This window comes from Rattus rattus, chromosome 4 (genome assembly GCF_011064425.1).
Source record: "Rattus rattus isolate New Zealand chromosome 4, Rrattus_CSIRO_v1, whole genome shotgun sequence".
Lineage (NCBI taxonomy): Eukaryota > Metazoa > Chordata > Mammalia > Rodentia > Muridae > Rattus > Rattus rattus.
The window spans coordinates 2,444,978-2,468,735 of record NC_046157.1 but is presented as its reverse complement, the minus strand read 5'-3'; the positions used below and the strand labels follow the sequence as shown (position 1 = coordinate 2,468,735).

The 23,758-nt window shown below is 43.7% G+C and overlaps 1 protein-coding gene across 1 annotated transcript in view; it reads left to right on the top strand.

Moving 5' to 3' along the window:
- The window catches only part of Ube2l3 (ubiquitin conjugating enzyme E2 L3), a 38,636-nt gene that overhangs the window by 6,846 nt on the left and 8,032 nt on the right, over positions 1 to 23,758 (top strand). The window contains exon 2 of the mRNA XM_032899849.1: positions 11,814 to 11,909. Within this exon, the coding sequence (XP_032755740.1) occupies positions 11,814 to 11,909 (96 nt within the window). The remainder of the gene's footprint in view (positions 1 to 11,813; positions 11,910 to 23,758) is intronic.

Below are 23,758 nucleotides of genomic sequence, written 5' to 3'. Positions count from 1 at the left end.
GATGTCCCCCACACCTATTATTCCTGCCCCTGCAGCATCAGGGCCTTGTAACACTATCCCTGAGCTGTATCATTGACCTCTGCTTCCCTTTTTTGGTGTACAGGGAATCCAACCCAGGGCCTTAAGCATGCTAGGCAGGCACTTTCCCAGTAAGCCATACATTTTAGTATGATGTGTTTTTATTTTCTCTGTATCAGAGAATCTTTCTTTTTTCTTTTTTTTTTTTTTTTTTTTTTTTTTTTTTTCGGAGCTGGGGACCGAACCCAGGGCCTTGTGCTTGCTAGGCAAGCGCTCTACCACTGAGCTAAATCCCCAACCCCTTTGTATCAGAGAATCTTAAGGGATATCTAATTTGGTTTTTGATAAATGGGTTATGAAAATGGTATATATCCAGCTTTCAGAAATTCCACTTGTCTACTGGGTACCCAGTTTCTTGCGAACTCAATGGTAGCATGCCCTGCAGGAAAAGACACCCCAGCCCCCAACACTGAGGAGTAGGTGGCTTATGGCCAAGTCCTTTAATAATTGCATACAATTTTAGTAGTTGAAGAGACATCCTTGTGGGACTGCATATTTTTCTTTTAGCTAGTGTTTGGCCTGTTTAGAATATAGAAGCTGAATCCTTCTCCCAGAATGGTTATGGGCAGTTCTCATAACTGTCATTGGAGAGATGGTTCAGTGGTTAAGAACACTGACTGCTCTTCCAGAGGTCCTGAGTTCAATTCCCAGCAACCACATGGTGGCTCACAACCATCTGTAATGAGATCTGATGTGTCTGAAGAGAGTGACAGTGTACTTAAATACATAAAATAAATAAGTAAATCTTTTTTGTTTAAAGGAGCCTCAGAAACTTTTATCAGCTTCCTAAGCAGACAGCCCACTTCTGATATTGTAGTGTCCCCTCCTTAGATTTTTAGTTAGGCCAGCCCAGTAGGTACTTTCCAGCAGCACTGAGGAACTGGCTTGGTTTTACCCATTGGGCTAGTTGGATAGCGTAAGCGTGCCCGACAAGAATGGAGGTGAGTCTTGGCCAAGTTTTCCTGCTAGCCTCTGGAAGAGATGTTACAGGTGATGCAGATGGACTTAATGGCAGGTAGCCGAGCTACCTCATAGCCTTTAAGTTTCAGTTGCAAGCCTAGAAGTGCTGGGAGGCGATGGGTGGGGGATTAAGAGAGAAACTGAGACTCTCCTTTATCTACTGGTGAGGGGTAGACTAAACCACTTATTGATCGAGAGCTTACGTTCTCTGTTTTGAGTCTTGTGCTTATCACATTTTAGCCAAATGGTCCTGAGTAAGTTAACTTCTGCCTTGGGTTACTCCATCTATGTGTAGGTTCAATGAATTAAGATAAATTATTAGCAGAATGTCTGTCATATACTAAGATATTATAGATATCATTAATAAAAGTAAAACTACACTGGGCATTGTGGTGCACTATGGACTCACTGTGTAGATCAGGCTGGCCTCAAATTACAGAAATTGCCTGCCTCTGCTTCTCAAGTGCTGGGGAACAAAAGTGTGTACTACCACACCTAGCTGTTTGTTTCTCAAAACTGAAAGAGTTCTCTGAATTAAAGTGTGTCACAGTTTCTCTTTTTTTTAAAGATATATCTATTTCATGTATGCGGATACACTGTTGCTGGCTTCAGAAGAGGGCATGTGATACCCATTACAGATGGTTGTGAGCCACCATGTGGTTGCTGGGAATTGAGCTCAGGACCTCTGGAAGAGCAGTCAGTGCTCTTAACCCCTGAGCCATCTCCCCAGCCCCTCAGTTTCTCTCTTCTCCTGTGTATGAGTGTGCCTTTTTTCTTTTGTGAATGTATGTATGTGTAAAGGTGAGAGAGAACCAGTGTTTTGCTTTGTCACTATACTCTTTCCCCTTGAGACAGGGTATCCCACTGAACCTGAAACTTGCTGTTTGGAGAGTTCCAGGCCAGCCCAGCCCAGACTACACAGTGGGACCCTGCCCCTCCCTCCAAAGAGTCTCCTCCCAAATAGTCTGTTTTTGAAAACAAAACAAAAAGGGGCTGGAGAATTGGCTCAGTGAGTAAGAGCTCTTGTTGCTCTTGCAGAGGACCCAGCACCAACAAGCACCCATGTTGGTTGGTGATTTACAATCATCAGTCATTCTAATCCCAGTGATTCTGAAATGTGGTGCCCAGAGGTACATTCAAGCAAACATAAAATATCATACAGTACACAAAATGCTATAATACATAGTCTTTTTAGTTTAACTTTTACTTTTTTAAATCTGTATGTTCAAATATTTTGCCTGCATGTATATATGTGCACCATGTGCATGTCTGGTACCAGAGGAAGTCGGAAGAGGGTGTCACATCTCCTGGAGCTGGAATTACTGATGGTTTTGAGCCACCATGTGGGTGCTGAAAACCGTGCCCTGGTCCTCTGCAAGAGCAGCAAGTTCTCTAGCTGGTTAGTCTTGCGTTTTAGGAGATGGGTAGTAGTTTGGGTTCATTTTTTTAAAAACAGTTTTGGGTGTAACCCCATGTGTGCCAGACAAGAGTCTGAGCTGCGTGCTAGTTCTTGTGATAATTGTGGGAGTTCTCTGTGTTATTGCCGTCCTTCATTGTTTTACCAGCAGTAGTTTTGGTAACTGCTTACCCAGCAGGCTCCCATTTACCAAAAGGGGACACCGTTGTCAAAGCCAGCACTTATTGGTAGGATCTGTTTATTTCTGCACGTGGACACTGCCTGGCTCTTGTACTAGTGGGGGAAGAAAGTGTAACTCAAGAGACATCTGAGCTCTTTGTAAGGTGGTAACTGCTTGCTTTATTACAGTAGTTCTTGTTAACCTGCCCTTCCCCTCCCAGCACTCACTACAGACCTACTCTCCAGCTCTTACCATGTGTGACATAGGCAGTTCTGGTTTTCTTGTTCTTTGTCTCTAGGTCTGTTGTGGGCAGAGTTGAGATGGTGTCTTAGTCCTTGAGCTCTCAGTGTCTTAGTTGTTAGTTGGGTTGCTGGACTCTGGAGTCTGTACTGTAATATAGGTCAACAGAGCCAGGCACACCCTTGTTCAGATGAAGACAAATACATTCCAGGAGCTAGGCCTATGAGAAGCTGCCTGCCTGTGGATCTAGGGCCCTGACTGGGCTTGCCCAGGGGATGTGTAGGCTGCATTTTCCTTTAAGCATATGTTGTAACTGTCTTCAGTTATATTCTCTTAGATTGACCTAAGGCCTAGCAGTATGCTGTGATTAGAGTAGCAGGGACCTAAATTATGTGTTGAGTTTTGCTTTTAACTCATTTGTTTTGTTTCTTTGAGACTTTGTGGGTATCCTCATACCTACAAAGAAGATAATGAAATGGCCTCATAGAATTGTGATAATAGTTGTGTTATGCTAGTTGTAATAATAATTATGCGTAAGCATACAGCTTAATCCATGGATGAATACATGTGGGCATGAGTCATTCTCTCCCATTTGCTGAAAATTAATTGAAACTAGATTTACATTAAAGCATTCTGAAGGATTATATTTAAATTTGCAGTATATGTAACCACATTAAAATTGTAATTTCATCATCAAGCAGGTTCATTGTACAAGCTTGGAAAGTTCTTAATAGTAAAATTAGAAATTTTCATTTTATTAATATTTATTAATTAACTTATCTTGTTTATCCTGGAAGTCACTATTTGAACTAACTGGCCTCAAACCCAGCTGCCCACCTCTGATCAAAAGCACGCGCCACCACACCTCATTTTTGTTTCATTTTTAACAGTATTTTATTTTTATTTTAAATTGTGTGTTTGTGTTTTGGTGTGTGCATGTGCAGACAGTGCCTTCTGAGGTCAGAAGGGGGCAGCAGTGCCCGCTGGGACTGGGAACTCGGGTCCTCTGTTGAGCAGTGTGTGCTTTTAATTGTTGAGCCATCTTTCCTACCCACCCTTGTTCCATTGTTTTGAGGAAAGCCATCAGTATGTGCCCTTGGTTGGCATGGACCTCACAGAAATTTGTCAGGGATGTGGCACCACTCCTGGCAAAATCGCTCATTTTGATAGTCACACAAAATCAGGGAGGGGATTTTTTATACTGTTAATGTCCTACCAGTTGTGTATGTGGTGTGTGAATTTTTCTTACATATACAATTCCATCTCTTAGGTTTTGTTTTAGCCAGATAAGAGGAGCTTAAAACAAAACAAAACACTGACTAGCAGTGGAAGGCTGGGACATTACCATCCTTTATTTCTTTCTTTGTTTTTCTGTCTTGACTCAGGGTTTCTCCTGTGTATCCCTGGCCAGCCTGGAACTTGCTCTGTAGACCATGCTGGCCTCCAATAGTCGAGATTCACTTATCTCTGCCTCCCCAGTTTTGGGATTAAAGCCATGTGTCATACTACCTGACACCAGTGTGTGTGTGTGTGTGTGTGTGTGTGTGTGTGTGTGTGTGTGTGTGTGTGTGTGTTTGAACTCAGGTTGTCAGGTTTGACTGCAAGCTCCTTTACCTATTGAACCATCTCACCAACCTCTATTTGTGTGTTTGTTTATCTACCTGTTTATTTATTTAGCCTTAAAATATTATTTTTAAATACGTACATGCACACGTGTGTGTGAAAATGCACATATGAGTGCAGGTGCTCGTGGGATTTAGAAAAGGCTGTGATGTCCTCTGGAGCTGGAGTTACATGCATTTGTGAGCTATTAGAAATGGTTGCTGGGGGGGGGCTCGAGAGATGGCTCAGCAGTTAAAAGCACTGGCTGCTTTGCTCTCACTCTGGGGTGTAAAGCTCTAATCACATCTTAGTGCTGCATATTGTCAACTGTGAGGAGTGTCATTGTGATTGGCCATCTCTACCCTACCTGCCTTTTCCTTGCCATGTGTTTCTGATATTGTAATCTTGGATAATCCTCTGAATTGATGCCTTTGATAGAAAAATGTGGTTTTAATGAGATTTTAACAGGAACCATGCCTTATGTTTCAGTTCATTTCAGAAAGCTTTGTGTTAATTTCTATAAATACTCTCACTTTCCCTCTTTTATATTATAAACAGTAAAAAACTACATTATTGTATTTTAGATTTTGTTTTTAAAATGCATGTTGAGTATGGCAGCAGGAAGGCAGACATGTTGCAGAAAAGTAGCTCAGAGCTCACATGCGATCCATGTTAAAACTACCCTTTTTTAAAAAAAGATTTATTTATTTCATGGATATGAGCACACTGTAGCTGTCTTCAGACACACCAGAAGAGGGCATCGGATCCCATTACAGATGGTTGTGAGCCACCATGTGGTTGCTGGGAATTGAACTCAGGACCTCTGGAAGAGCAATCAGTGCTCTTAACCGCTGAGCCATCTCTCCAGCCCCTGTATTTTAGATTTTAAGAAACAGGATACAATTAAGGTAAAGAATGAAATTAGCACAAGTAGATAAAAGCTTCCTGTGAACACTGAGATTAGCAGCCAAATGAAAGCATCACTTGTAAGTGTGATACATAAAATTGATGTGGGAGCAGTTAAGAGTCCTTGCTGGCTTTGCAGAGATCCTGGGTTCGAGGCTGGAGAGATGATGGCTCAGCAGTTAAGAGCACTGGCTGCTCTTGCAGAGGACTCACATTTGATTTCCAGCACCCATGTGGTGGCTCACAATCATCTGTAGCTCTAGTCCCAGGGGATTTGGGTATGTACCACCATGCCTGGCTTAATTTTGGATGATTCTAAGAGGCTCTTGGTTACAAATGACTTTAAAAAATCTCAGGTTCGGGGTTGGGGATTTAGCTCAGCAGTAGAGTGCTTGCCTAGGAAGCACAAGGCCCTGGGTTCTGTCCCCAGCTCCGAAAAAAAGAACCAAAAAAAAAAAAAAAAAATCTCAGGTTCTTTAGAGATTTTTAGAACTACTCCTGCATGTGGATAATACTGGGGAGATTTTGAAGAGTGTCTGTTTGCTTTTTTCTATCTCTGAGTCTCTGGCTCTCTCCCCTGTGTGGTCCACGCTAGCCTTGATCCTAATCCTCCTGCTTCTACCACCTGAGTGGTAGTAATGTCGATTTGTGCTACTTGGTAGCACAACAGTCGATTCTCCATAATAGATAAGATACAATTTTCCTATCCCCACTAAACAAAAATAACAAAACTTGGGGGTTAGCATCATTGTGCCAAAATACAGATGTATATATCTGAATTGGCTAGTTCTGTCTGAAAACAAAATACATCATGACTGGCCACACAAGGTAGTCTCCTATTTTCCCTAATCTTCTAAGGAATTGGGGATATTGATTCTCCAGCTCTCTTATTCTGCCACACTTTGTTGGCTTGTGTGTATTTTACAGGAGAGAGAGGCTGAAATTGAGAAATGGGTATTTCCCCTTAGGAAGTAGAATGAAGGGGCTGCCTTAGTGTTCTGTTGCCGTGGTGAAACACACAAGGCAACTTTTTTAAAAGGAAGCAAGGGCTAGTCTATTATCACTGTGGGGAGTATGGCCGCAGGAAGGCAGACATGGTGCTGGAAAAGTAGCTCAGAGCTCACATGCGATCCACAAGCTGTAAGCAGAGAGAGAGAGACAGAGACAGAGACACAGAGACAGACAGACAGAGACTGACTCGACTGACTGACTGACTGACTGGGACTGGTGTGGGCTTTTGACCCCAGTGACACCTCCAACAAGACCACACATCCTTCAAGACTACACATCCTCTAAGGAGACCACACCTCCTAATCTTTTCCAAACAGAACCACCAATGGTTCTGTTAATCCCTATTAAGCATTCAAACACATGAGCCTATGGGGGCCATTCTCATTCAAACTATCACAGGCTATAATTTACTGGTAGAGTGCTTGCTTTGCCTAGCCCATCTGAGGCCATGGGGGGGTGTGTGTGTGTGTGTGTGTGTGTGTGTGTGTGTGTGTGTGTGTGTGTGTAAGTAACTTGTTATGTTGTCCCAGGCTTGCTAGGAATATAGTGTGCACCAATATACCTGATGAGGCCCTGGGTTTATCTTTAGCACTACCCAAAACAAAGTAAAACAAAAACCCCACAGAAACTGGAAAAAAAAAATGTTTTTGGGCCTTCTTCCAAAGCTTCGAGCAGCCGGAATCAGAGGGACCACATCTGCTCTTTCCCCATGTACTTCTTGCCTTCCAGCAGAAGGGGTAGGCTGCTTCTGCTTTCTCTCAGCCCATCTCTTGGTTGTCAGAATTGCACCATCAGCTTTGAGCAGCTGACCCCAGGTTGCATTTGGCATTGAGCAGAACTGAAATATAAACCTTTTGGGGAAGTATGTTTTGTAGATTCATGTCATTCTTGGTTAGGTCTTTCAGACTTTATTCTCAAAGAGCTGGGCTTCTTTGTGCTTCGTCTCTGTGCTTTTTTTTTGTTGTTGTTTTTAAATTACATTTATTATAATTTGTATGTACCTGTGTGTGCATTTGTATGTGCTCCTGCCACAGTGTGGAAGTGGAGGTTAGAGGACAGTTAGCAGGAGGCTCTTCTCTCTTTCCCACCTATGTATCATGGGGAGTGATTTCAGGCTGCCTAATTTCAATGGCCAGCACCTTTAGCGTCTCAACTGTCTCACCGGCTTTTCTAAGTTGGCTCCTTTCCTTCATTCTTAGTAATAAAGCCTTTGGACTACCTGGATTTCTTTAAATTCTTTCCCAGTTCATTATTATCAAGACCAGTCTCAGTTTTAGGGGCACTGCCATCTCTCAGATCTCTAGATAGAACCTCTGAATAAGCACTGTGGATTTTCAGTTTTCCCTAGTGAAGGCGGGGGCAGTTTTTGCCCTCAGAGCCATCTTGGGCAATGCAGGAATTTTTGGGTCCTGGTCATTCTAGTGCCAGTGGTTCCCAGTTAGGTCTAGAGAGGGTGTTAATTTCAGTAGGTATAGCCACAATGTCTGGCATCTCTTTTATATGCAGGACTCAGAATGCTAAGATGCATGATCCTGTTCTGGATCCTGCTGATGCCTTATTGAGAAATGCTCCTCTGTTAGGGTAACCCAGCCTTCCCTGAAGGTGACAGTTCTCTCACTCCTTGTTTGTTTTTGTTTTTGAGGCAGGGTTTCTGTCTGTGTAGCCCTGGCTGTCCTGGAGCTCACTCTGTACAGCAGGCTGCCCTTCAACTCACACAGATCTGCCTTCATTTCTGTCTTATCAGTTCTTTGTTGGCTAAAATTGTGCAAAAAGAAGCTGCCTTTCCTTCTTGGGGAACTTCACCTGAGAGCAAAGAGTTTGTTTGGTCACTCTACTTTGGACTTCGTGAGTCATCATTAGCTCAGCACTCGCTGGTGATGCCCTTCCTTCTGTGTCAAAAGGCTTGGGCCTTTTATCTTTGTTCAGGTATCTACGTGATATCTTGGCATGGAGAAATACCCTCCCAGCTCCTAGGTACATAGTCTCATAGGTTTTCCTTTTCCTGTAACAAGAGTATCATGTACTCCATGCTAGCTTTGAGACTCCCTGTGTATCCCAGGATGACTTTGAATTCACTTAAAAAAAATTAATCTTATGTGTATGGGTGGATCTATGTGTATATATGTGTACCTAGAGGTCCAGGAGAAGATGTTGGTTGACCTTTGGTTGTAGTTAGAGGTAGTTGTGATTTACCCTGTGGGTGCAGGAATTGAACTCAGGGCTTTGTAGATGCTAGGCAAGCATTCTGTGAATTAAGCTTGTCTCAGAAAACACTATATGCTTATATGCCTTTTATTTACTTACTAGTTTTGTCGTGCTGGAATAATTGAATGCTGTAAGGTCTTGTGTGGCCAGTCAGCCACTCGCCCTAGTGGTAAGCTTCTACAACCCAGCCTGAAGTCCTTAACCAAGGGTGTTTTTGCCCTATTAAAACTAAGTTCAGCTTTCCCCACCTTTGTAATTCTCATGAAGTTTGCCTTACATTTATTTATACGATACTGTTAATATAGAGCTCTGAAGCTACAAAGTGTGCTTTTGCACAGGCTATTTTAAATTTTCCCTTTCTTCTATAAACATACAATCCCCACCCCCCACCCCCGAGCTGAGGACAGAACTGAACCCAGGGCCTTGCAAGCGCTCTACCACTGAGCTAAATCCCCAACCCCTGTTGTTTCTTTCTTAATTATGTTGTTGTTGTTGAGATGGGGTTTCTGTCTGTGTAGCCCTGGCTGTCCTGGAACTCACTCTGTACAGCAGGCTGCCCTTAAACTTAGGGATCTGCCTGCTTCTGCCTCCCCAGTGCTGGGATTAAAGGCATTCACCACCACGCCTGGCTGTCTTTCTTATTTATTTATTTATTTATTTATTTATTTATTTATTTATTTATTTATTATGTGTTCATCATACAGCTTTCTGCCTGCAGGCCAGAAGAGGGCATCAGATCTCAATACAGATGGTTGTGAGCCACCATGTGGTTGCTGGGAATTGAACTCAGGACCTCTGGAAGAACAGACAGTGCTCTTAACCACTGAGCCATCTCTCCAGCCCCCTGGCTGTCTTTTTTGGTTGCCCTGATTTCAAAGCTCTATTTGGAGTATTTTCTTTGAAGAATAGTGGTTAATGGAGTGAAACCTTCCCCTTCTTGAATGTGTCCATATTTCATAGTACCCAGACAACTGATGAGTTCTGACTATCAGCTGGAAGACAAGATGGCAGTTGGCAGGTTATTCACTCAGCTTTTTTTTTTTTTTTTTAAGATTTATTTATTATATATAAGTACACTGTAGCTGTCTTCAGACACACCAGAAAAGGGCATCAGATCTCATTACAGATGGTTGTGGGCCACCATGTGATTCCAGGACCTCTGGAAGAGCAGTCAGTGCTCTTAACCGCTGAGCCATCTCTCCAGCCCTCACTCAGCTTTCTTTTTTTCTTTTTTTTTTTTTTTTTTTTTTTCCGGTTCTTGGGACTGAACCCAGGGCCTTGCGCTTGCTAAGCAAGTGCTCTACCACTGAGCTAAATCCCCAACCCCCTCACTCAGCTTTCTTAACACTGTCACAGCTTCTTGTCCCCTGGTAGATCAGGGGCCTGCAGGATTTCTAGGCCTTTCTTAGAAGTGGACTAGCTAAGCTTAACAATACCCTTTCCTTTCTCATGTCACTTACTGAAGTTCCCATGTTAAAGCTATCCAGGTAGTGGTCCATGCACCTTTAATACAAGGACCAAGGTAGAGACAGGCACATCTCTTGAGTTTGAGGCCAACCTGCTGGACAAAAAGAGTTCCAGGACAGCCAAGGCTACATAATGAGACCCTGCCTCTAAAAACAAAACAAAATAAAATTATAACAACAGAAAGCTCTGTTCACACTTGCTGAACTAGAATTTCCAGAGTTGGTCCAGGTTGCTTACGGTAGGTACCTAAGGCTGATGGGCAGGCAGCACTCTGTGAGACACCCATATCATATATTTCTTTAATGCATCCTCCCCCTCAGTTCATTCTGAGGTAGGCCTTAGGAAAATTACTCCTTCATGCTTTGTTAGCCCTACTGTGCCTTACAAACTTTGTGGGACAGAGAGGATGTAGCCTGGTGAGACAGGGCTAATGTTTATGTTGTAGGTGAGACGGCATCTGGAGTGCATGGGAGGCCATCATCCGATTCGGTTTGAGGCCTGATTGAGGTAGTGGTGGGGAGTGGCAAGCCAGGAACCTGAAGGCCATGGAGGGTGTGACCATGTATGTGCGGGCATGAGTCATGGTACATCTGGGTATCTTGGGTTTAGATGCCTTCTGTATGTAAATTGGTGTTGGGGAAGTAGCGGTAAACGTGGGGCTGATACACAGGGGAAAACCAAGTGATAGACAATGTAAAGACATCTTACACGGGATTCTGAAACAGTCCGAGTCATGGTGGTCCTAGTTTCTCAGAGAAGGGACATTTACTTTGTCCCTCCTAGTTTCAGATTTTGTTATGATGTAGTTTCCAGCATCTTGACTGTTGATAGCTGCAGAAACTGAGGCTCAGAGCTGCTTTCTTGTTTCCATCCTCTCCCCAGGCTGGTCGGTTGTGCTCTTTGCCTGTGCCCATCCTGGGATGGAGTTCTGAAATTTCAATTTAGAGTGTTGGGTAGGAAAGGTCTCCATTTGCCTTTCTTTGCCTTCTACACCCAGGATTTTTTTTTTTTTAAGATTTATTTATTTATTTTATGTATATGAGTACACCATTGCTGTCTTCAGACACACCAGAAGAGGGCATCAGATCCCATTACAGATGGCTGTGAGCCACCATGTGGTTGCTGGGAATTGAACTCAGGACCTCTGGAAGAGCAGTCAGAGCTCTTAACCGCTGAGCCATCTCTCTAGCCCCGGCTTATTCATTTTTATATCCTCAATTTCCCGCACATAGCTAGTGCTGGAAGTAGTTAGCTCTGTAGGCTCTTGTTGCATGTTTACCCCTGTGTAGTTGCTGGGGGACAGCTACTTTTATGTTTATTTTCAATAATTCTCCCTCCGCCCCTTGGTAAAAGTCTCACCCTGAAGCCGTAACTGGTCTTAAACCCACAGCAGTCCATCTGTGTTATTCTCCCAAGTATTGGGACTGTAAGTGTGAGCTACCACACCTGGCTCTGCTGAGCGTATTAAACAGGCAGTGCGACCAGCCCAAAGAGGAGGTGCTACATCTGTCGAAGCATGGTTCCCCTCATTGTGTTAAGTGGGTTGCTTGAGATTGGGACTTGGCTTGGTCTGGGGCAAGGGTCTTAGAGGCAATGACACTGCAAATGGCTCTATGCTTCCTTACCTGATGTGGTGTATTCTGGTCCTCATGCCAATGTTGTCATTGGTGATATTTTCACCCGGTTTAATTTAAGGGAGTCAGGAGGGATCTGAATATGTGATGCTTTCCCTGATTTGACACCCCTTTATGCTTTGTTAATCAACAGGAGCTTGAAGAGATCCGCAAATGTGGAATGAAAAACTTCCGTAACATCCAGGTTGATGAAGCTAATTTATTGACTTGGCAAGGGCTTATTGTTCCTGTGAGTATTGAACACTTCCACTTTTTTCTTATTAGATTATTCTTGCAGGTGGTGCGCTGCTACCGCTGGCCATGTCTCTGTGTTCTCAGTAAGTTCCTAGTCGGGGCAGACTAGATGGGCAGACGTGGGCAGTGGCTACAGGGTGACAAGCAGGGTAGAGTATGGCCTTGTGCTCTTGAGTAAAATCCTGGCTTTACATTGGTATTTTAAATTGTAGATGCCCCAAACCTTCCAGATCTGTAGTTATTTACAAAGGAAAAGGAGAACGCATCTGCCAGTTTCCCTGGCCTTTCAATGACTTGCCCTGTTAGTAAGGTTAAGACTCCTGTTGTCTGCTTTGGTAGAGAGCTGGCTTCCCATATAGACAGACCTTGGTGTGCTTTCTCCATGGATTTTCATCTGTGACTAACCTGTAGACACTTCTGCTTTACTCATGCCACACTCCAGTATGTGCCTTGGTTTGTCCAGAAGTGTTTCTCCAGTGCCTGCCCCCAGTAGCTCTATATCCTTCAGGGACCCCTTCCAATAGGCTCAGCTTCCTCCTCAGAAGACTGCTTTCTGTGTAGTCTGTCCCTCCGTCTTCTCTGATCTGCTTCTCCTTCTGGAGACGTCAGCATACACTTTCCTGTTTCTCCTGCTCTTGTGAAGCACTTCACACCAAGCACACGGTCCCTCTCAGTGGTCACATATCGGACACTTGCTTGCCTTCTGAGACTTTGACCCTTTGCTGGGGTCCCAGTTCTTAAGCCTGTAATCTGTTTCGACGCTTGCTGGCTTGCTATTAATTTCTCCTCACTCTTTTTCTCCTGTTTTATCTCTGGGTTTTGCTTGCTATATGTGAAAGATTTCCACCTGTCTCCCTCTCCCCGCCTTTTCTCTAGAGGTGGACCATTTGTCTAATGTACAGTCTCACTTGGACATTGGAGACTTGCAGTCACCTTAGCCTACAGTGTTGGCCTACACTGATAAGCTCTCCTACTTTGTTTCTTTCCTCCTTTGCCCATCTTAGCCTCAGGTTCTTTCCCTGCATCTGACACGCCTTTCACTGGTACTTAGGACTGTTTTCTCTTTGAGAGACTGCACTCTTCATCAAGGAAGGATGCAGCGTACACTGACTGCAGATGTTTATCTGGTTATAACGTTAGACAGCAAACACTGGCTTAGATCACTTTAAATCTGAGAGCTTCTAGTCTAGATGTAGAAATAAGTCCTCTGCGTTTTGTTTGTTTTGTTTGCTTGCTTTTGTTTTTGCTTGAAGGTGGTTGGGCTTAGCACACAGGGAGGGTGGCTGGGAAACTGTTAGCTACTACGGGCTGTCCTGTGTCAATAGCTCTAGCCTGTATGACCTGTCAGAGTATAGGACAGCCAGAGCCATCTGACCCAGCTCTCTGTCCCTTTTCTAATTGAGACTTCATTACTGAAATGTCAATGGCTGATCCATGGTTCTTGGGGAAATGAGAGGAATGAATGAACTGGTTTTAAGTGGTAAGGCTGGGGTAGTGTCATTGTGTCAGGTCACTGTCAGCAAATTGCCTCCAGCTCACACCAAGGTCTCTGGGTTCATGCTGGTCGACATAGTGGTCAGAAGGCTCATCATAGTACAGATTGGTTAGTCAAATCCCAGTGTGCTTTAAGGATCTGAAGTATCTAGGTGCCAAAGATTTGCCTTCATTTGAAGCAGCTGCACTCTGGGGGGCAACTGTGGCAGGGGCTGCTCAGATCTTTTCATTGCCCCATTTCTCTGCTATGATCACTGTCTAGTGTATTTCTTCTTTCCCCAGGATAGTTACTGTATGTGATTCTTCCCCTGGGCTTAGTTCTTTTGCATCACAGGGAATAGGCCAGCACGGGAATCTTGTATTTAAGGTCTACCCACTTAGAGTGAAAGTAGACTTAGCCTATAAAATCATGGCATTTCAATCTATGTTCTCTCCTACCCTTCCATTTTATAGGAAGATACTGATCCTTAGTCCTTAAGCCTGACCGAGGCATTCAGGGGTGAGGTGGCTGAGTGACACTCTTACAGACAGACAGACAGTGCATCAGAACCATGCAGCTCAGGTTCACTTACCTGTCGTGGCACTGGGGACTTAACTAGAACTTTGTGGATGTAAATGCTCTATCGCTAAGTTCATTCTCCTATCTCTTTAATATTTTTATTTTACATGAGTGTTTTACCTACATGTATGTCTGTGCTCACTGTTCATGCCTACTGTCCTCAGAGGCCAGAAGCAGGCATTGGATTGCCTCAGAACGTAGTTAACTGCTGAGAACCAAACCTAGGTCTTCTGTACGAATAAGTGCTCTTAACTTTTGAGTCATCTCTTCAGCCCCACCATTACATTAATTTTAGTTAATTATTTTTGAGACAGTGTCTCTATATAGTCCTGGCTGCCCTGGAATTATAGACCAGACTGACCTCAACTTCACAGAGATCCAGCTGCTTCTCCCTCCCAAGTACTGGGATTAAAAGCATGTTCTGTGGTGCCCAGTTCCACCATAACTGAGCTTCACCCCCCCCCCCCAATATGGTCTCTTTTATTGTAACCCAACCTGGCTGAAGATGACCTTAAACTCCTGATCCTCCTGTTTGGATCTTTCAAATGCTGGGCAGGTGGTAGGTACCACTTTTGGCTCCTCTTGAAATTTTTGTGGCAGGGTTTCCACTTTGTAGCTGAAACTGGCTTTGAATTCAAAGCAGTTCTCCAACTTCAACCTCTTGGTTAGAATGACAGGTAAAAGGCACGATTCAAGTTTATTAAAAGGCTTAAATTATTTATTTATTTATTTACTTACTTACTTACTTATTTTTGTTTTTTTTTGGATAGGGTTTCTCTGTATAGTCCTGGCTGTCCTGGAACTTACTCTGTAGACCAGGCTGGCCTCAAACTCACAGAGAGCCACCTGCCTCTGCCTCTGATGCTGGATTAAAGAAGAATTTAAGAAGAGGGAGGTTGTGGTGGTGGGGAAGTCATGGTGGCATGTGTCTTAATCTCAGCACTTAGGAGGCAGAGACAGGCAGACCTCTTAAGTAATTTTAGGTCATCCAGGTCTGCATAGTGAGTCCCTAAGACAGCTGTAGATACATAGTAACAACTTGTCTTAAACAAACAAGACATCCAAAGCAATAGCAACAATTAAAATATAATCAATTGAATGTATGTGAGTCAGCTAGCTAGCCTCCTCCCTCCCTCCTCCTTCCCTCCCTTCCCTCTTTCCTTACTCCAGCAGGGTCTTAGTGTCCCAGGCTGATCTTGAGCTTGCTATGTAATTGAGTATGGTCTTGAATTCCTGTTTTTTTCTGCTTTCACCACTTGAGGGCAGGACTATGTGGTACTGAAGATCAAGCCCAGAGCATCAAACATGCTAGGCAAGAATTCTGCCGAAGAGTTACATCTCTTTACTCCATGAGGATTTGTCTCTGGGCTTCCCATTGTTTAAAAGCTGTTTTACGTATGGTGTGCTCTGTGGTGAGCTGGGTTCAGAGGGCAGCTTTCCATTGTCCTCACCTTCCACCTTGTTCCATAAAGGAAGGGTCTTTTTGTTCTGCTTTGCCTTAGGGGCTAAATACAGCAGAGCCTCTGGTGTCTATTTCATCCTCACCTTCTATCTGTGTAGGAAGGGTAGCATTGCAGACTCCATTGAATGGTATCTGGCTTCCTTGTGGGTTGTGGAGATTTGAACCCAGGTCTTCACACACCTAGCACTTTTACCTTCTGAGCTGTCTCCTTTGTCCAGGGTTCTTATGTCACTTATGAGAAATACTAGTTTCATTCTTTTTTTTGACACAGGGTCTTCTGGGTACTCCAGGCTGACCTAAAATGTACCAGACTAGCCTCTTGTCTCAGCCTTCCAAATGCTGAGATTTCAGATGTGAGCCACCACAATCAGTTTATAGTGAGTTTTAAAATGAGAAAATGGTACTCCTCCAACTCTCTTCCAACTGTCTCTTTCTTTCTTTCTTTCTTTTTTTTTCTTTTTTCCAGAGCTGGGGACCGAACCCAGGGCCTTGCGCTTGCTAGGCAAGCGCTCTACCACTGAGCTAAATCCTCAACCCCTCCAACTGTCTTTTACAGTTAGACTTATTTACCACTTGATTTGGGAAGGTCCCTGGGAATGTTTTTCACTTTGCTAAACAAAGCACTGTTGAGATTTTGATATGGATTGTGTTTAATCCCTTTGGCATCTTATAGTATGCTTGTCCCATTTATTTATTTATTTATTTATTTGTTTATTAATTATGTATACAGAGTTCTGCCTGCATTTATGCCTACAGGCCAGAAGAGGGCACCAGATCTCTTTCTATTTGGTTGTGAGCCACCATGTGGTTGCTGGGACTTGAACTTAGGACCTCTGGAAGAGCAGCCAGTGCTCTTAACTGCTGAGCCATCTCTCCAGCTCCATTTGTTTGTTTCCAAGACAAGGTTTCTCTGTGTAACCTTAACTGTCCTGGAACTCACTCTGAGGACTAGGCTGGCCTTGAACTCAGAGATCTACCTGTTTCTGCCTCCTGAGTGCTGGGACTAAAGGTGTGTGCCATCATTACCTGGGCGTTTTGTTTTGTTGTGACTAGGTCTCTGTATCATCCTGCCTGTCCTGGAGCTTGCTCATAACTTCTCAGGGTTCCTTTTTGATCGTTCGCTGCTAACTTATTCTTACTCTGCTTTGCCTTTCCTCTCACTGACGTGCCTGTCGCTGGTTTGTGTGGCATGTGCATTTGTGGCATCACTCTTGATGAATGCTCTCAGTTGTTCAGCTCAGTTTATTCTCCTGCCTCTCCCTTTTCAGGAGCTCACTCACTGGACCAACCTCTTTCCCTCCCTTTCTTTCTCCTTTTCTCTCTTTCATTTCTTTTTTTTCCCTCTTTTTCCTTCCCTTGTTGTGGTGTTCTGGTCTCAACCCAGGGTCTTAATATGCTAGTTCCTACCACTGAGCTCTAGGCCATCTGGTTCTCATAGTCATTTCTCCTTGAATTTCTGTGTGGCCAGAAAAGTTACTTAGTATGCTTTTGATCCTCATAAATGTATTCAATCTTTTCTAGAGAATGATGTGTGTATGCTGTCTCCTGCTCCTTGTAGGTGTTATACGAGCTTATTAGTGTTGTTCAAGTATTCTTTTCTTTTTCTTTTTCCGCTTTGTTGTTGCTTTGTCTCATAGTCCATTTGACCTCCTGTGTCCATCTCCTGTGTTAGGACCATAAGGATGTCATCTCTAGTGTTTTTACGAGTAGGGAGTTGAAGGCTCCGACACATTAGAGCTTCTTGGTTTTGCAGGACAGGGTTTCTCGGTGTGGTCCTGGCTGTCCTGGAATCCTCTCTGTAGACGAGGCTGGCCTCAAACTCACAGATCAGATTGGCCTGCGTCAGCTTTCCCAAGTAGAGGGATTAAAGGCGTTCACACCATTGCCCAGCTCATTTCAGAACTAATTTTTGAGTTTATATATCTTTTTTAATTTTGCCAATTTTTATTGACAAATTTTGCATTTGGGGGCTTTGTTGTTTTTTATTGTTTTCCCTTTTTTATCTTTATTCATATGTATATGTGAGGTATGTTTTATTGCATTTTAGTTACTCTATGGGTCATGTGTATATGTCATTTTGTACTTAGGGAGGTTAGGGGAGTTGGATTTTCCTATTGTGTTTTCTTCTCTATGTCTATATCTCATGTCTTAAATGAGAATATAGGTTTTTCTGGTAGTAAAGGGTGTTCTTTGGTAAATATGGAGGCTGAATCTTGGACAATAGAAGGAATGTGTGCCCTTTCAGCTTGTCTGGGCAGTGTCTGTCCTGTCCTGTGTATCAAGCCCTAGGCTTGACATTTAATTTAATTAGCAACACTATATGGTCTCAGTTTGTCCTTTGCGCTTTTGTGGGATCATGGAGAAAGTCTTCAGACTAAGAAAATGATGTTCTGCTATGAACATCCTGAAGATCAGTGGTTCGTATGAGCATTGTCCCATTTAAAAGCTTTTTTCCATTTGTAACAAAATCTAAAAACTTGCTGATATTATTAGGACATTTGAAGATCCAGGACAGATGCTACTTTTGTTTTCGACAGGGTCTTACTTTTACCTAGTTGAGATACGAGGTCTTAGAGCATTCTATGTCAGGGAGCTAGAGATGTGTCCTGACTTCATTTCTAGGGCCAGTGATAGATTCAGAGAAGGAAAGACCAGAGGTAGAATGGAGTCTGGGAATTCTTGAAGGGGTGCTGTGCAGAAAGAATAGGAGCTGGGTATGGTGGTTCATGGTTTTAATCTCAGCCAGAGGGAGACAGCTCTGAGTTAGAAGCCAGCTGGCTATAGCAGGACCCACCCCCACCTCCCAAGAAAGGGTAGGAAGACCCTAGATTAATTTGGTGCCAGATGATGAAAAGCTTCCTCTTGGATTTAACTGCAGTAAATTGGCTTTGTGGCTTGGAGATTGGTGCCAAGAAAGGAAGAAATCTGAGATGTTCTACCCTTTCCCAAACTTACAGGGTAGCCTGCCATTTTATTTGATGCTCATCCCAAATAAGCCCTTAGACAAATACAGGTTATAGAAGCAGTTGAAACACTGATGCATTTGCTTGATTGCTTTTGATTCAAGGTTCCACAGAAGACACCAAACTGGATACTTGCAAGTACTATAGGTTACATTAAAGGAGAGAGAACCTGAATGGTTGAGGGATTTCAGCTGGTCATTCAGCTATTGTCTTACTGTCAGTCGTGCAGATGCAGATAATGACATTTGCCTGTGAGACTTGTTCTAGAACAGGTGTGTTAAGATAGGACAAAAAAAAAAGACATCAGAATTTTAGTGAAGTTATATAGAAATGTTGTTGTTAGTTTGGGTCTTTTGGGGAGGGGGATGTTGGTGTTTTGCCTGCCTGGATAGCTGTATGAGGGTATTGGATCCCTTAGAACTAGAGTTACAAATAGTTGTGAGCTGTCATGTAGATGCTGGGAATCTTAGCCCAGGTACTGTGGAAGAACAACCAGTGTTCTTAACCACTGAGCCATCTCTCCAGCCTAAAATGTTTTTATTATAGCTATGCTGTTTATAAATAAATATTCAGGGGTTGGGGATTTAGCTCAGTGGTAGAGCGCTTGCCTAGGAAGCGCAAGGCCCTGGGTTGGGTCCCCAGCACCAAAAACAAAACAAAACAAAACAAAACAAATAAATATTCATAAAATAAGGTATGTGTGTGTTTCTGTTGTTAAAGGGTTTTATGTTTTGTATTGTGGGTTGTTCTGATGCTGTTTGTATTTTGTTGTTAAGTCAGGTGATCTCCTGTGAAGCTTCTCCCCATTTTATTTGGTCAGTAAAGGATAGAGCCTGTGATTGGGGAGTGGAGGGGAAAGGTGGGACTGGAAGTTTGAGAGTGGGGGCAAGTAGAGGGGAAAAGGATGAGAGGGGAAGGAGAGAGAACTGAAGAGAAGGAAGCCATGATGCACCAGAACCATGTGGCCAGGAGAAACCACAAATAACAAGGGGTCTTATGGCTGGGAAATAAGTTAGTAGAGCAGTGTTAGATCTAGACTTATAGCTTATAATTATAACTAGATTGTATGTTTTTTATATGGGTGCCAGCTGTTGAATTAAATATTTAATAAGTCCCGGTGGCACTTAGGGTGGTCTTGAATTCTCTGTTCCTCTTCCTCAGCTTAAGCATGCGTACTGTCTGTGGTAGTTTAAATGTAATTGGCCTCCATATTCCCATAGGGAGTAGCACTATTAGGAGGTGTGACCTTGTTGGAGGAAGTGTGTCATTTTGGAGGTGGGCTTTTAGGTCTTATACATGCTCAAGCCATGCCCAGTGGGTCAGTCTCCTGCTGCTGCCTTCTGATCAAGATGTAGAACTCTGAGCTCCTTCTCCAGTACCACATTTGCCTGTAGTTTGCCATGTTTCCTATTCTTTTCTTTTTCTATTTTTCTCCCGAGAGGGCATCATCACTGTGTAGCCTTGGCAGTCCTGGAGCTCATTCTATAGATAGACCAGGCCAGGCTTTAACTCAGAGTCTGCTACTTCCTTCCAGGTTCTGTGATTAAAGACGTGCACCACTGTGCCCAGCGGACCAAGGCAGTGCTTACAAAGGACAGCATTTCAGTGGGGCTGGCTTACAGGTTCAGAGTTCAGTCCATTGCTGTCATGACAGGCAGCAGGCAGCATAACAGGCAGACATTATGGTGCTAGAGAAACAGAGAGTTTGACACGTGGATCTGGGTCCACAGTCAGCACAAAGAGAGCTGACACTGGGCTGAGCTCCACGGAGTCTGATACCTCCTCCTAGCCTTGGTGGGTACTCATGCACATAACAGATACACATATATTTAAAGTTGAAAAAAGTTAACAAATGTGTGTATACACGTGAAACATCAGAGGAGTAAATTTCTAAAAATTGTCTAAAAGACTGTTTTCTTCTTGGTGTCCCAGCTTTTCAGTTGCCTTCTCACAGGACAAGTTTAGCTCTAGAAAGTCAGGTTTTACTTTTGGCTCTTTAAACCTATAATAGTTAATCTTCTTTGTGAACTTGACTGGATTTTTAGTTACCTGAAGGGTGTGTGGGGGGACAGACAGACAGACAGACAGACAGAGCGAATGCACGCATGCACACACACATTTCCAGTGAGGACTAAGTTGGAATGACTGAGGCTGAATCCCATGATGGTGTTGTGAACTAGGTGGAGTGGGAAGAAATCTGAGGCCAGTATTCTCCCCATATCTGCTTCCTCTCTGCTGTCATGTGAGTTATTCTGCTGTTTCTATCCTGTATAATAAAAGTTGTGTCTCTCATTTTGTTGCAGGGATGGGAATTGTAACTACTCCAGCGCTTTACCCAGCAGACAGTTTTAATTTTATGCACTTTCACAAAGAAATAACTTGGTCAAGCTGGACATGGTTGTAACTTTTTTGACTTGATAATAGGGCAGTGTAGGCTCTGGTTTCTGTCCCCTAGTGTGTGACTTGCACATACCAGAGCCATTTCTTTGCCTACAGAAGTGTCTCAGTTAGGATTTTATTACAGTGAAAAGACATCATGACCACAGCAACTCTCATAAAGAACAACATTTAATTAGGGCTACGGTTTTAGAGGTTCAGTTCATCATGGCGGCAAGCATGCTAGCACACAGCCAGACACAGTGCTTGAGAAGGAGCTGAGAGTTCTATGACTGGATCAGCAGGCAGCAGGAAGAGAGGGAGAGGGGAGAGAGTAGAGGAGAGGGGAAGGGAAACTGGGCCTGGCTAGAGTATTTGAATTATTTTTTTTTTTTTTTTTTTTTTTTTTAAAGCTGGGGACCGAACCCAGGGCCTTTCGCTTGCTAGGCAAGCACTCTACCACTGAGCTAAATCCCCAACACCCTGGCTAGAGTATTTGAAGTCCCTCTCCTTCCCCCTCATGCTCTTCCTCCACATAGGCCCACATAGGCCACATCTAATCCATATGGCTACACCTCCTAATAGTGCCACTCCCTGGTGACCAAGCTTTCAAATCTATGAGCTTATGGGGCCATTTCTATTCAAACCACAGCAGCAAGAAAAGAAGCTCGTGGCAGTTAGGTGAGCTCATCTATGAGCACTGGGTGAGGATAACCTTTATTCTTGGAGCAAGAGTCTTCTTTCCTTGCGTCTGGCACAGGGAACTTCACGCCTTTAGTTTTTCCTTGTCAGAACCTTTGCTAACAGGAGCATGTGTCCCTCTCAACTTCCCAGCTTCTAGCATAGAGCATAAGGAGCATGAACAGAGGGTTGGTCAGCCCCAGATGCTGAGTGAAGACATTTAGCAGCTCTTACCAGCAAGTAGTCTGTAGGAAGGAGCAAACTGTTTGTACATGGCTAAAGCAGCATAAGCAGTTGTTCTTGGTGAGCTGTGCCCTCCTCACTTCATCTCTACCTCACCATCTTCACTCTCCCCTACACACCAGAGACAGTGCAGGAAAGAAAGAGGTCGCTGTCCTGAGTGGAGCAGTTCAGAGTACAGACAGGACAGGAAACTGTTCCTTAAAGAAGGAACTGAAGGATTGGTAAAACGTGGCTTAGCGGGTAAAAGGCTCCTGGAACCAAGCCTACACTGTGATGGAAGGAGAATGCGCATTTCTGACCTCCACGTGCACAGACAGACACACAGGTGATAAACAGGCAGACAAGCATAATTTATAAAAGGTGGAATGGAGAAAGTTTGCTGGGATGAATTTTGAGAGAGAGAGAGCAAGAAAGCGAGCGCTGTCATTTCTAACGGTGCAGGGCTGCCTTCTATACATGGGCATACCTGACCTTCCTGTGAGTATCCCCGCTCTGACTAGTTGATATCTCTCCACATTCCCAACCAGCCTGCCTGGTACCTTGATTTAGGGTATAACTTAGAGTCTTTTTTTTTTTTTTTTTAAGGTTTGTTTGTTTGTTTGTTTGTTTGTTTTTAAAGATTTATTTATTTAATGTATGTGAGTACACTGTAGCTGTCTTCAGACACACCAGAAGAGGGCATCAGATCCCATTATAGACGGTTGTGAGCATGTGGTTGCTGGGAATTGAACTCAGGACCTCTGGAAGAGCAGTCAGCACTCTTTTTTTTTTTTTTAATATTTTATTTATTTTATTATATATGAGTACACTGTAGCTGTCTTCAGACACACCGGAAGAGGGCAACAGATCCCATTACAGATGGTTGTGAGCCACCATGTGGTTGCTGGGAATTGAACTCAGGACCTCTGGAAAAGCAGTCAGTGCTCTTAACCACTGAGCCATCTCTCCAGCCCCAACTTGCAGTCTTAGCAGCTTCTTGGTCAACTAACTGCCTGTTCCCATCATCCTTCCAGCATGTCCTGTGCTATTCCCTCCAACCTGATACCCTAGTCTTTAGCCCTCTGCTAAAAGGCCTGTCCCTTTTTTTTGCTCAGCTTACTCCTGTCTTCCTGAGGACATCATTGAGTGCCTCCTGTTCTTGGTTGGGGTTAGAGTATAGGAATCTGGAGACTGGATGCATATCAGTCTCGACTGCCAATGGGTGCATCTGTTTGTTGGAGAGTTTCTATTTAGACCCCGGGTGTATGGAGGTAGGATGAAGTATGGGGCCTCCCATGGTCCTCCTGGAGCATCTTAAAAACCAGGAAGCTCAGATAAAAGAACAGTACAATGTTGGGGAACTCTTCAGTTCTGAAGATAGGTAGGGTGGAAGTCCCAAAGAGTTTATTTTTGGGAACCCTGGGGAATGGTACTTGCTCATGTTAACCAACCAATGACCAACCCATCTCCTTTAGGCTCTACCATTGTCTTAGTTAGGGTTGTACTGCTGTGAAAAGTCACCATGACCAAGGCAAGTCTTATAAAGGACAACATATATTTGGGGCTGGCTTACAGGCTCAGCGGTTCAGTCCATTATCATCAAGGTAGGAGGATGGTGGCATCCAGGCAAGCATGCTGCAGGAGGAGCTCAGAGTTCTGCAGCTTTATCTGAAGAAAGCTGCCTGGCTTCCAGGCAGTTAGGATGGGGGTCTTATAGCCCACGCCCACAGTGGCACACCTACTCCAACAGGACCACACATTCTAATAGTGCCACTCCCTGGGCCGAGCATATACAAATTCTCAGAATCATTGAGCAGAGTACTGGTTTCAAAACCTACCATCACTTAATATGTTCTGTACTGGGCGATTTACTCTGGTAGCTCTATTTATAGCTTCATTTAAAAAAAAAAAAAAAAGACAGAATACTTCTAAAAGTAAAACTTGTCTGGTGAAGAACTCTTGGAATTTTGTAGTAAGGAAATGGAACCATTGGGAATAGCAGAACACACTGGAAAAGAGGGAGGCAGGGTTAATGATGTTAGATAGAACTTTGCACCAAAGTTTGCCTTGAGGAAGTGAGGGTAAGT